Genomic DNA, 13,104 nt, shown 5'->3' with positions numbered 1-13,104 from the left:
CTCTCCACCATGTGGGTCTCAGGGCTCTAGCTCAGGTCATCAGGCTTAGCGCCAAGCACCTTTCCCCTCCGAGGCATCTCACTATCCTTAAAGCTGTATATTTAAATTCCTTGTTTCAAATTGGCTGATCTCAGTTTTATTTGAAAACTATGTTTCTAGAAGCAACATGAATGTGAGCTCAAGTTCTGTTTGAGCAGAAAGAGCCCTGGAGTTTTTAAGTGCAGAATGTCTTCTTGCAAGGGTGATCTGACTGTGATATGTGTCACCCACTGAGTGCCAGGGTGGATTCAGTTGATCTAGTTAGCCAGCCTAATGTCCTCTTCTCCTTCCCTCCAGAAGCTGTGGACTTGGCGGAAGAAGACAAGTTTCTCTGATGAAGGAGGTCTATCTTTAGTCAAAGGTGTATGAACAGCTGCCCATCCCTGCTGGACCTTCAAAGGAGCTTGCAAGATGTCTATTTCTAGAGCTAGACCATAGCAGAAGAAGATCTACTAAAGAGCTGGTTTCTTTTTTCTTTTTTCTTTTTTTAAAGATTTATTTATTATGTATACAGTGTTCTGCTTGCATGTATCCCTTCAGGCCAGAAGAGGGAGCCAGATCTCATTACAGATGGTTGTGAGCCACCATATGGTTGCTGGGAATAGAACTCAGAACCTCTAGGAAGAACAGCCAGTGCTCTTAACCTCTGAGCCATCTCTCCAGCCCCAAGAGCTGGTTTCTTTGGCGGGAGAGTGGGGCTGTTGTTTTTGGATGCAGTGATGCCCACGAAAATACTTAACATGAAAACCCAATATTGTTTTCTCATGATAATGTTATTGCTTAAGGAAATCAAATAGTAACTTCTAAGTAGTTTCTAATGCTAAAGATTTTATTTCTTTTAAATTAGTTTGTTTTTCATAGAACTTTTTTCTTTTTTTTTCCAACCCAGGATTTGACAACTGGAGTGTAGAATGGAATCATAGCTCAGTGTGTCTGGCTGGGATGTAGCTCTGTCAGTTGACAGAGCGCTCACCTAGTAGGTGCAAAGTGTGCTTCCCAGCACAGAGGAAATGGCTCTGTTGGTATCCGCCTAGGTTTCAAGCATTCAGGAGCTGGAGGTTGGAGGTAACCAGAAGCTCAAGTGTAGGAAGTTCAGAGCCAATCTGGGTTACATGAGACCCTGCCAAAAACAAAAAAGCAAGCACAATGTTGAACTAGGATCAAATGAAGATCAGATAGAACAGTGGATGATGGGATTGTTAAGAAGAAATAATGAAGGGTCTGGTTCTTGTGTCAAAGGTTTAGTTATGATGGTATTCTTAAAAACTCCCAACTTCTGTGACATTTCCTCATTATGAAATTTTCTTTTATACAACAAGCTACTCCCAATTTTGCTGTGAAAATTGGATATGAATTTGTACATATTTGTATCACAATGTAGAAAAACTGCCAATGAATTCCAATGGAAATCTATGTGTATTACTACAATACAATGTTGTTAATTCACATTTTTACATTAAAGACTATTCTCAACTTGAAATCTTATAAATAAATGATTTTGAAGTCCAATATGATTGTGTCTGGTTCTCTACATGTCTTCTTTTTTCTCTCTCTCTATTATTTATTTATTTGGAGCTAAGGATCGAACCCAGGGCCTTGCGCTTGCTAGGCAAGCGCTCTACCACTGAGCTAAATCTCCAACCCTCTCTCTTTCTTTTTTACCTGACAAGCTATTACTATGTAGCCTTGGCTGGCCTGGAACTCATTTAGCTATGTATGGCCTTGAACTCACAGAGACCCATCTCTGACTTTGGAATGATGGTATTAAAGTCATGCACCATTATGCCGAGATTCTTTCTTCTTCTTCTTCTTCTTCTTCTTCTTCTTCTTCTTCTTCTTCTTCTTCTTCTTCTTCTTCTTCTTCTTCTTCTTCTTCTTCTTCATCTCCTCCTCCTCCTTTATTTTTCAAAACAGGGTTTCTCTGTTTAGCTTTGGAGCCTGTCAGAGAATTTGCTCTGTAAACCAGGCTGGCCTCGAACTCTCAAAGATCCGCCTGTCTCTGCCTCCTGAGGGCTGGGATTAAAGGTGTGCGCCACCACTGCCTGGCTATGCCCAGTTTCATATCTATATCTATATCTATATCTATATCTATATCTATATCTATATCTATATCTATATCTATATCTATATCTATATCTATATCTATATCTATATTTATATATCTGTATCTATAACAGAAATTCTTCAGCAGCAATATCTGTCTGCCAAGACAGCTTCAGAATGACTAATTATGAAGCTATTGCCTTGTAGGATGAAAACACTTGAGATTTGCATTAGTTGGCAGTAGTAGAGCTAAGAAATCTCTCAAGGTATATTTTGGTCACAGAATAAATAAGACTTGTTGAAGAACTGGATATGAGTATTTAATAGAAAGGAAGGTTGACCCCTAGGTTTTGCATCCCAGAAAAATCGTGAGTAGTGGCCCAGTTAAGGAGATGGAAAAGAAAAGGTAAAAATGTGTCTTAGTTACTGTTGTATTGCTGTGACAAGACACCATGGCCAAGGCAACTTAAAAAAGGAAGCATTTAGTTGGGTGCTTGCTTACAGTTTCAGAAGGCAAGTCCATGAAGAACATAGCAAGGAGCCTGGCAGCAGGCAGGCATAGCTCTGAAGAAGCAGCTGAGAACGTACATTGATCCGTCCAGCAGGCCAGGTTATTAGGTAAGACTCGAGGAGGCACCTCCTAAAAAACCAATGGGGCGAGAGAGAAAGGAGACCAAGCGCGTAAAGAAAACAGAGTCAGTCTGAGTTGCGTCAAGGTCTCATTTATTGCAAGGGAAAGTAGGCTTATATACACTGATGTATAGGAGAAGTGAATAGGGGAAGGGAGGGGGATGGGAAGTTTGAAGAATAGAAGAATAGGGTCCGGGTGAGGTCTCTTCTGAAGAATAGGATCGCAAGGTCTCTTTGGTCCAAAGCTTGTGCAACCGACCAACCTGAACATGTTCAAGGAAGTTATTCTAAAAGTATATTAATCTAAAGGTACATTTTGTGTTTTTTCCGGGAGTTATTGTTTTTTGTAACTTAGTAACGGTTGTCAAGGGTGTAGTTATGTCAGATCATCCAAGCAAGAATGGTCAAGGCGCAGTCATCCATTTTTTGGCTCCCAACAGTACATCTGATCCACAAGCAAGAGGCAGAGAAAGCTAAGTTGGATTCGCATGGATTTTTGAAACCTCTACATTCACTCTCAATGACATTAAAGCCACACCTCCTAATCCTTCCCAAATTGTTCTATCAACTAGAGACCAACCATTCAAACATATGAGCCCATGAGTGGGCATTCTCAGTCAAACCACTATAAGAGGTATATGAATGCAGGTGTGGAGTTCTGTTTTTAAATATATTAAGTTTGAGTTAGGCATGTAGCTCAGGTGATACAGTGCTTGGATAGGCCTGGCTTCAACCCCCAGCACTGAATTAAAAAACAGACATGATGCACATACCTGTAATCCCAACCCTTGGGACGAAGAGGCAGGAGGATCAGGAGTTCAAGGCTATCCTTGACTACATTGCCCATTCCAGATCAGCTTCGGATACTTGACATCCTGTCTCAAAACAAAAATAAACAATAAATAAATGTATTAAGCTTGAGTGGAGATGTTGAATGGGCACCTGGACCTATAAGCTGAAGGCAGAAGATGAGCCTGAACAGAGATTCAATTTGTTTATGTATGTCCACCATCTCCCAAACCTGGAACTTTGCTGAAGTACTTCTGTGATCTACTAGACATCACACTTTTGTGTCCCCTTAAAAGTTCCTTTCAGAGCCGGGCGGTGGTGGTGCACGACTTTAATCCCAGCACTCGGGAGGCAGAGCCAGGCGGATCTCTGTGAGTTCGAGGCCAGCCTGGTCTCCAAAGTGAGTTCCAGGAAAGGTGCAAAGCTACACAGAGAAACCCTGTCTCAAAAAACCAAACCAAACAACAACAACAACAACACAAAAAAGTTCCTTTCAGGGGCAGGGGAGATGGCTCAGTATGTAAAATGCTTGCTGCTCAAACATAAGGACCTAGGTTTAGATCCCCAGCACCATGTGAAGGCCAGATGTGGTGGCTGCATCTGTGATCCAGCACTGGGGAGGCAGTGACAGCATAGCTTATTTAAACAGGTGAGTATCCGGTTCTTTGAGAGACCCCGTCTCAACAAAATAAGGTGGAGAGAGGTGAAGACATCCCATGTTGGGTAGTCACTGTAGCACACATCTTAAATTCCAGCACTCGGGAGGCATGGGCAGGCAAAGAGCTGAGTTGGAGATCAGCTTGGTCTATTTAGATATTGCCAGGACAACCAGGGGTTCATAGAGAGACTGTCTCCAAACCAAACCAAAACCAAAATAAAAATGACACCCATGTCAACCTCTGGCCTCCATGCAAGGGTGTACACTCTCATATACCACCAGTTACCAGACTTAGGGCCACAGCTTGTTCATCAACAATTGCGGTTTGGCCACCTGGCCTTGACAAGTCAATTAATGGTGAAGAGCAGTCGGATTAATGGTGAAGAGCAGGGGAGAGGGAGAGAGAGAGAGAGAGAGAGAGAGAGAGAGAGAGAGAGAGAGAGAGAGAGAAAGAGAAATTTATTCACCACCACCAAACCATGTTTCAAGTTCTGAAGTGCGGTTATGGTTTAAGAAGAGGGCCAGACAGGAGACACTTGGGAGCCTGGAAGAAAAGTGAAAGACATGGGGCCGAGGGACTCAGAGGCAGGTTAATAGTTTTGTTGCTATGGAAACATTGGGGCACTGAGGACTTATGCTAAAAACTCAGAAAGAAACTCAAACTTATTCCAGTCTGACTGGGCTGATGAAAGAGAGGAGAGTGGTAGGTACATTCTTTGGGGACTGTTGAAACAGTCAATTTCCTCAACGGAAATATTCTTTGGGCTAATTTACGTGGCCTCCCAAGCAAGGCCAACGATGTTTGTTTCCACCCATAACCAGGACAGCCAGCTCCATGAGATGTTATGTAAATTGGATTGCAAACTAGAACTCTGCTCAACAGGCACTGTAGATAGAAATAAAGCATGTACTTTGGAAGCAAAAAAAAAAAAAAAAAAAAAAAAGGGTGGGGTGGGGTGGGGTGGGGATTGGTAGAGCGCTTGCCTAGCAAGTGCAAAGCCCTGGGTTCAGTTCTCAGCTCTGGAAAAAAAAAAAAAAAAAGAGGGCCAGAGTTACACATACCTAAGCAGTCAAAGTGTGGTCCAGCTCACCACTGACCCCTCATTGCCTCTCCTGTAAGGTATTCTGGGAGAAGAGTTTGCCCGGGGTTTAGGCTTTCTTTGACCCCAGCATTAAACAACTGGGAGGGGTGCATAGGTTTCTATTTTGAGTCCATTGTTTTAATAGTTTAGATAGTCAAAGGACACAAATGTCTCTTTAGAATATCTTTAGTCCTGCCAAGCCGGACAAACACACACACTCTCTTCCCTCCATTATCCTCCCACAAAACCAGAAATATAGTGATGCTGGTTCTTCAAGGTGCACTTCAAAACGATTCATTTCCCAGGAGACTTGCTCCACAAGCTGTGTTCTTGCAGCATATTTCTCATTCCTATTTACAACTGTTAATGTAAGTAGAGTCGTCTCCAATTCAGAATTACTGGGAACCGTGAGTCTAAAGCTCAAACCAGGCATTCAGAAGCTGGAGCGAAAGCGTGTGGCGCAGACAGGGGGAACCGCAACCCTTTATCGAAGATGCTCACAGAATTAACAAGGGGTTGAAAGTGGTTAATGCAAAGGCGTAAACATAAGCGCAGCCGATCCACGCCGACTTCTACTACAACCTTCCCTTTCCGGTTCCAGTCCTTCCTGAAAAGCAAAGCTAAACCGGTTAGGTCTCACTGGCCAATCAACGCGCAGCCTTCCGTAGTCGTGAGGGCCGCCTCCGCCAATGAGAGATCCCTGCACTCCGGTGGCGCGATGTGAGCTCGTGGGCGGGGCCAAATATTGAGTGGCATGTGAGCGATCCACTGTCTTAATACGAAAATGCAGCGCTCAGCGCGCAGGAGGGGCGTATGGGCGGGGCTACTCAACGGAGACTAGCCAATGGAAGACACAGTACGCTCATAGGACGGGGAAGTCACCAATGGCGACATGGGTTTGACATTGTGGGCGGGTCTTGGGTCCAAAGCATTCAAAGAGCGGCGTCTGCCAGCGGCGTCCTCGCCGTCACGACCGGCTCCGCCTCTTCGCTCCATTCATTCGTTGTTGTTTTTTTTTTTTTCTTTTCCATTCACGGAGGTAGTGAGGCCTAGTCTCTGGAGCCATGGAGCGCGCTCTCCCGGCGGCCGGCTTTCTCTACTGGGTGGGCGCGAGCACCGTGGCCTACCTGGCTCTGCGGGCCTCGTACTCGCTCTTCAGGGCCTTCCAGGTGTGGTGCGTGGGCAACGAGGGCTGGGTCGGCCCGCGGCTCGGAGAATGGGCAGGTGAGTGGACCGCCATGGCCCCGGCGTAGCCCTGTCTCACGACCGCTCTGCGAGCCAGCTTCTGGAGCGCGGAAACTTGTGCAGATCCTGGGGGCATTGGCGGGTTCTGGGGGATCTGACCTGCAGCCTAGCGGGCACGGAGAAAACCTTTCTTAACTCTCGGCGGCTCGTCCCGTTGAAACCACTCTGAGTTGGCGGCCCGAGTCAGGTGCCTTGCCCGCTTTGCCCCTTGGAGTGTTTTTAATAAAGTTTTTCACTTGGCTTGGAAACTGGCCCTGTTATGAGATGCATAGGTGAGAGGAAAAGAGGAAGGGATGCGGGGACAACGCATTTTAGAAGTCCTGATTTGGGAAACGTGCCTCCCCGGTTACTTGGATTGGGTTTATTTCACGTAATCTCCGAAGTCCTTTGGGGGCAGGGGCGCTGTCAGAGGAATCCTTGCTAAACTCTTCTGGAGTTCCAAGGAGTAAGAAGCGCTGTGCTGGGAAAACGGCAAGTCTTCTTATCGTAATCGGCAGTACTTTTTGCAAAAGGGTTTGAGAAAAAGTGTCTTCACAAAAAGTGAGCAAAACCCGGGAACCTTGCTCTTTCAGTTGGCAGATTTTAAAAACTAGGACAAAGGTCGTTATCAGAGAAGTTAAAGTCATGGTTCGCTCCCTCCCCCTTGGTTTCTTTAATTCTTTTTGGCTTAAAAAAGAAAAACTCCGGTAATTATTTATGATGTATATGTGGTTCACTGGTGTTTTGTAACTCATTGTTCACTTCTCAAATGTTTTATAGAATTTTGGGGTATGGTTGCCCGTGGACTACGCACAAAACACAAATCTTGTTACTTTTCAGTGTTTTTTTTTTTATTGTTGTTCATTAAAGAACATTTAAACAACTTAGCAGGAAAGACATGACAGTTAATCTTTTGGGACAACGACCTAATATTACGAGAAAATATTTCAAGTAGAAACGAGTTTGTGAGCTCTTTCCTTGATGTGGGGCAAATGGTGATTTTTATACAGCTTTTCAAAGTCACTTGTTACCTTTTCATAGTCCCTGGGGGAAAAAGTGTTCAGTGTGATTAAGATCTAGATTATAATTTCACAATTGACTTGCTCGGATTCATCGTTGTCATCTTGGAAAAACTTGTTTGTGAGGTTTTTTTTCTTTTTGTTTAAGTCAGGATGACAGTAATGCCATAGGGAATCAGCTGTGCAATAAGATGTAATTTGCAAAGAAAGCCTAGTGTTACTTTAGTTTTGCTATTTTAAACTGTTTATACAGGCTAAAACTCAAATGGTGAATGCACACATGCACACATCCATAGTGAAAGTCAAGTGATGTGACATTGCGCTTCAGAAGTAACACTTGCACTTAGGCTTGGCTCCAGGTGAAGGGAAATTGGTAAATTAGGGAAGAGTTTATGTAAGTAGAAAAGAAATTTGAACTAGAACTTTGGGACAGGAGAGAACCATGGTGTCATAACAGAGTGAAATATTGTTGAGGTCAATTTACTGTGGAGTTTTGGGGAAAAGATTTTTTTTAAACCACATTTTAAATGCTGAAGCAAAAAGAAGTGGTTGGGGGTCATCAGCAAGATGTCTCAGCAGGAAAAGGCACTTAGTCCTCAACTTGCCAACCTGATTTCCATGCCCAGGACTACCCAGAGAGGAAGGAGAGACTGACCGCTGACCTCTGACCCCTCTCCACATCAGTGCTTTGGCACAGATGACGCCTTCCCCCAAATAAAACCACACACCCCCATGTTATTTGCATGTAGCTTAGGTCTTTAAACACTTCCTTACTTTCCAAATTCAAGGATTCTTTAAATAACAGAATTCAAATGAGTTCTTCAAAGCAGTTGGAGGGATGAAGTGTGTTATTTAGAAAACAAATTAGCAGAGGCAACACTTAGACTCTTAGGGGTAGGTTGTGATTAGACAGTGATTTGGGGAGAGTTGTGATGTTAGGAATAATTTTAGTATGTAAGTAGTATTATGTTTTCTCCCTTATGAATTGCTGTCTTCATCTTGAGTGTTTATTCCCTGAGGTCTTTAAATAAATGCTAGTTGTAGGTATTCTTAGGGGGCTTTGCCTAGTTTCTGCTAGTGATGTTAATTTATCTTCCTCTGTATAGACAATTAAATAAACCCTTTCCTCCCTAAGTTGTTTTTGGTCATAGTCTTTATGTCACAGTAGTAGAAAGCAAACTAGGACATAATTGTTGAATTAATAGCATAATAAAATTAATAAGATTAACTATATGAGTAAATGGATTTGTATAGGTCAGTTCCAATACCACTTAATGATATTTGTAGATAAGGATACATTTGGAAGGTTAATATTTTACTTTACTTCTCTTATTCTTAGCATGGTATAATTGGTATGTTGGTGGTATATTGGGTGGGGCCATGGATCTTTAGTATATCTAGTAATCTAATGTGAATTTTCAGGGTAAAAACCCCTGTGTTCTGGTATCCTTGGCAGGCTAGGCTCAGCTATCTGTCTCCAAGTTATGGTGAAGAGCAGAGGAAAGTTTGCTTCAGTTGGCCACCCACATTGGGAAAGGAACAGATAAGGGGTCCTGTGATCCCCTGTGTCTTCAGCTAAAAGCTTTTGACTAAATAGAGGAAGAACTGGGCAAAGGGCATGTGATATGCATAATTAGCAGCTCTGGTCAAGGTGTGGTCTTGACCATTATTGAGCCTTCCTTATTTCAGCTCTGGACCCATGAGCTGGTCTGAGAAGTGTGCATCTCTGTCATCCTCTCCTAGTTGTCATTCTGTGAAGGATCATTCTGGTTCCTACGAGGTGATCACTTCTGTTCCAGAGTGTAGCTCTGCCCTCCCTCGTGGATAGTAAGTGGCCGGCACTTGGAGTGGAGGGTTTGTTCCACCACCCTTTCTGGAATTGCAGACTGCACATTTATGTGATTTCAGTAGTCAAAGAATGAGAAAGACGAGACAAAATGAAGACAGAGATGCCAGGCTTTGCTCCTGGAGTTACCTTATGGGCCCAAGTGGGGAGCCAGTGCTGTTTAGTAAAAGCAGTTTCTAAGTGTCTGTTTCAGCGAGGGCCAGTGTGGCAAACGGGAACCCAGTGAGCAGATTATGGTGGGAAAACAGTGTGCTTAATCCAGTGGGAGCTTGTGAGGGAAATCAGAGCTGTCCCTGGAAGTGGTTCATTCCCAAGCTGAGCTCGGAGGGCCCCGTGTGTTAGCCTATGAAGAGTGGCAGAAAACAGGGAAGAACACCTTGAGACTGTTTTTCTTTGGGGGAAGGAAAAATCAAACCACTGTGGTATGAGAATTCTGTTAGCGGGGTCTGAGTAAAAAAGGTTGTTGAATGGCCCAGCACTGGGTTATTATTTCCTCAAGGAAGCCCATACATAGTACTGTAGTGTGAACTGTCAGCTTTGTTTCATTTTCTGATTTTTGTTTTTCCCTTAGCAAAAGAAGGCAAATTTTATCTTCTCTCCAACTAGGAATTCCAGCGAGACTCTCCTTTCCAAAAAGTTATCTGTGCAGTCATTAAGTACAACAACCTGGTCATAGGATGGTAGGAGGAAAGGCTAGACAATATAAGAGCTTTAACATTGAAGGCCAGGCAGGGTATTGCATTGTAGTATATAGCTAACAGATTGGCTTTGGAGTCGTCTGGGCAAGGGCAAGCTTTTTTGCTCACTAAACTGTTTTTGAACAAAAATAGCTAACCTCTAAATATAACTACATCTTTTAAATGAGGTTAATGAGTTTCTAGGGTAGTCTGGTGCAATTTAATGGGTAATAAGTAACATTTAACATTTTGTTCATACAAAGTACACAGATTTGATTGCTAGGGATTATTGGAATGAAGAAACAATTGTAGTTCACATAGCCAACTTCATGCTGACAATCTGAAGTTAAAAAGATCATAGGAAAGTAATGAGCCTGACCATAGGAGACGTCTGTACTTGGTAAAAATTTACTAGGCAGTTCTTTGTATCTGGCTCCCTTTAGTAAGCTGAAGCTATGATAGACATAGACAAATTCAGTTACATGCAGTTTTTCAAGTATTTAATCCTTCTCCAAATTTAATCCCATGGGAAATTCCCTTGCCTCTAACTTCCCAGTACTCAGATATTATCATTTCTAAGCCTTAATAATCTGTATGCTTTCTCAAGGCCCCTACAGATGGCCTATCACCAGTCCACTTCTGGTTCTCTTGTTCTATTAGATAGAAAGCATAAGAAGGCAAAGTACAGCTTCTTAGTGTCCCGGCTCCTGAGCCTAGGGTGCTGGGACTATGGGCAGCTCCTGGGCCTTCAGTGTTGCTCACTGAGTACCCCACAGCTGGTGGAGCTCTGAGTTTAGGGTGCCAGGACACTCTGCTCTTTCTGCTACAGGCCTGGCCTTCGGGGTTAGGACTGTCAGCTCCTTAGCATCAGGACACTGGAGCTAGAGATTCTCAGTAGTGTCTGGAGCTTGCAGCCACTGCAGTGTTGGCTCTCCACTGCTCTTGCTTCCCCACAGTCTCAGCTCTGCAGTCTCTGCTCCCAGCTGTAATCTGGGATTCTTCAGCTGCCTTCTGACTGCTTCTGCTGCTGGGTGTGCCTAGGGCGGAGAGCCCCAGGAGGTGACTAATTTTGTGTTATTTGCTCAGACCCTTCTACCCATGATAAAGATCTAGAGTGTTCTGAGAAGGCTGCTCATCCAAATCTCACCAATCTCAGGAGTGTACTAGCTGTTAGGTTGGGGGAAGTGCTCCTCCCTCACCAGATTAAGGACAGAAAGGAGATCAGGGTGGCTGTGCGTGGTCTAGTCATTTAAGGGTCATCTGAAGCTTTTATAACTCAAGTCAAGACTCTTGGAGCAATAGCTATGACAATCAGGGCTTCTGGCAGTTGGGTAGGGGACTCTCTGGGGATTCAGTGGTTTGAGTCTTCTCTGGTTGTCAAAGATTGGATTAGATTCCCCCTAGGCTGGGGGAAGATTTCACACAGCCAGAGCTGTCATGATGACATTTTGAGGATCCCTGCTGTGGGATGTCTTTCTGTATGCTGTGAATATGTGTGGCTCCCATTGGATAATAAATAAAGCTGCTTTGGCCCATGGCAAGAAAGCTTACAGCCAGGGAGAAATCCAAGCAGAGGTGCAGAGAGAAGGGTGGAGTGGGAAGAGACTTGAGCCACCACCAAAGGAGCAACAAGATGCCAGCAGACCGGTAACGCCACGGTTACGTGGCAAGACATACAGTTTGTAATTAATATAAGCCTTTGTGTAATTATTTTATAAGCGGCTGTGGGACCATGGGTGGAAGAGATTCATCCAGACCGTGAGGTGGGAGGGACCAGAGAAACTTCCTGCTACAGATCCCCAAGGGTGTGACTGCTTGATTGACAGCTCTGGGGGGGGGGCTCCCTGAAATAGATGAAGCTGCAGATGTTACTGATTACATGGACTTTCAGCATAGTAACATGTCCTGCAAACCAGATGTAGCTTGCTGGGTTTGCCTGTCTCTTAGCAACACCCTTCAGCAGTGGTCTTCACAGGAGTCTAACTCTAGATGTCTGTGTGGAAAGTTTAATTTTTAAGGTTCTTGAAAATTTCTCACATTTTTCTGTGGACCAATAGATAAAATTCAACAAGTGGCCAGTTTGCTTCCCTATCTTTAATTACTAGAAGCACTCTATCCTTGCAGCATCAGGACTAGAGTGTGCCAGCTCTTACTGAACTTACTGTTTATTGCAGTCCCCCTTCATCTGTGTTGCCAAGTGCCTCTTCTCACAGGACACTTTGTACAACTCTATTGTTGCATAAAACCCCACAGTCAAATTGTTCCTTACACTTGCATAAAGTTTAACTTCATGGTAACATCAAGTTCTTGGCACATTTTTAATTTTTCTCATGTATGTTTCTGACATTATCTGTTTTTGCATCCTTATAAAAAAAGATTGAGGGTTGGAAAGATGACTTAGCAATTGAGAACACTGGCTGCTCTTCCAGAGAACCTACGTTCTATTACCAGCACCCACATGGTAGCTCCCAATCATCAATAACTCCAGTCCCAGAACATCTGAATGCCTCTTCTGGCATTCTTGAGTACCAGACACACACATGGTAATACACACACACACACACACACACACACACACACACACACACACACGCTGAAAACCTAACCTGTAGCCTCTGGAAGATCAGCCAATGTTCTTAACCACTGAGCCACCTTTCCAGCCTATATGCATTCTTTCTTGACTGTATTTCTGCATGGGATACTGTGTCCCAGACTTGCTTTTGCTTTCTTCTTCCTCTTTGATATCTTTGTGCAGGTGTTGAGTATTGATTTTGTTGACTGAGATAGTCTTTCTCCTGTTCCACATTCACCTTCATGCTTGTAAATTCTTTCCACTTTTTGAGAACATACATTATGATTTTTTTCCCTCCAGGACTACATACAGAAGTCACTGAACATTTTGGAGTGGTTACAATGCCTTGTGTGTGTGTTTGCACATTTGTTACCTTAGTTGTGTGGGTACATCATGTATATGTGATATATGCACATCTGAGTGAATGAGTTACCTCATTTGTTCTAAACTGTAAGCCCTTTAAGGGTTCATTATAATTTTATTTAGTGAATAGTGTGTTTTGTTTGGAAGTGGGGTGTTTAACTT

General features: G+C 43.6%; 1 protein-coding gene and 2 long non-coding RNA genes across 6 annotated transcripts in view; 2 read left to right on the top strand and 1 right to left on the bottom strand.

Annotated features, from left to right (window-relative positions):
• Positions 1 to 1,553, top strand: part of LOC107401874 (uncharacterized) — a 104,862-nt gene extending 103,309 nt beyond the window's left edge. For all 4 annotated transcript variants that reach the window (XR_006071274.2, XR_001578832.3, XR_013050603.1 and 1 more), the window contains one exon: positions 337 to 1,553. This is a non-coding gene — a long non-coding RNA (uncharacterized LOC107401874). The remainder of the gene's footprint in view (positions 1 to 336) is intronic.
• Positions 1,554 to 2,788: 1,235 nt separating this feature from the next.
• LOC143272725 (uncharacterized) lies at positions 2,789 to 4,508 on the bottom strand. Its single transcript, XR_013050334.1, has 2 exons — positions 3,486 to 4,508; positions 2,789 to 3,157 (listed from the first exon to the last, which is right to left on the bottom strand). It is a non-coding gene; the product is annotated as an uncharacterized LOC143272725 (long non-coding RNA).
• A 1,572-nt stretch (positions 4,509 to 6,080) lies between these two features.
• The window catches only part of Hsd17b12 (hydroxysteroid 17-beta dehydrogenase 12), a 140,783-nt gene continuing 133,759 nt past the window's right edge, over positions 6,081 to 13,104 (top strand). Inside the window, exon 1 of the mRNA XM_042275778.2 lies at positions 6,081 to 6,465. Within this exon, the coding sequence (XP_042131712.1) occupies positions 6,306 to 6,465 (160 nt within the window). The 5' untranslated portion in view covers positions 6,081 to 6,305. The remainder of the gene's footprint in view (positions 6,466 to 13,104) is intronic.

Source organism: Peromyscus maniculatus, chromosome 4 (genome assembly GCF_049852395.1).
Source record: "Peromyscus maniculatus bairdii isolate BWxNUB_F1_BW_parent chromosome 4, HU_Pman_BW_mat_3.1, whole genome shotgun sequence".
Classification (NCBI taxonomy): domain Eukaryota; kingdom Metazoa; phylum Chordata; class Mammalia; order Rodentia; family Cricetidae; genus Peromyscus; species Peromyscus maniculatus.
The sequence above is the reverse complement of the archived record's forward strand: the minus strand, read 5'-3'. Positions and strand labels throughout refer to the sequence as shown.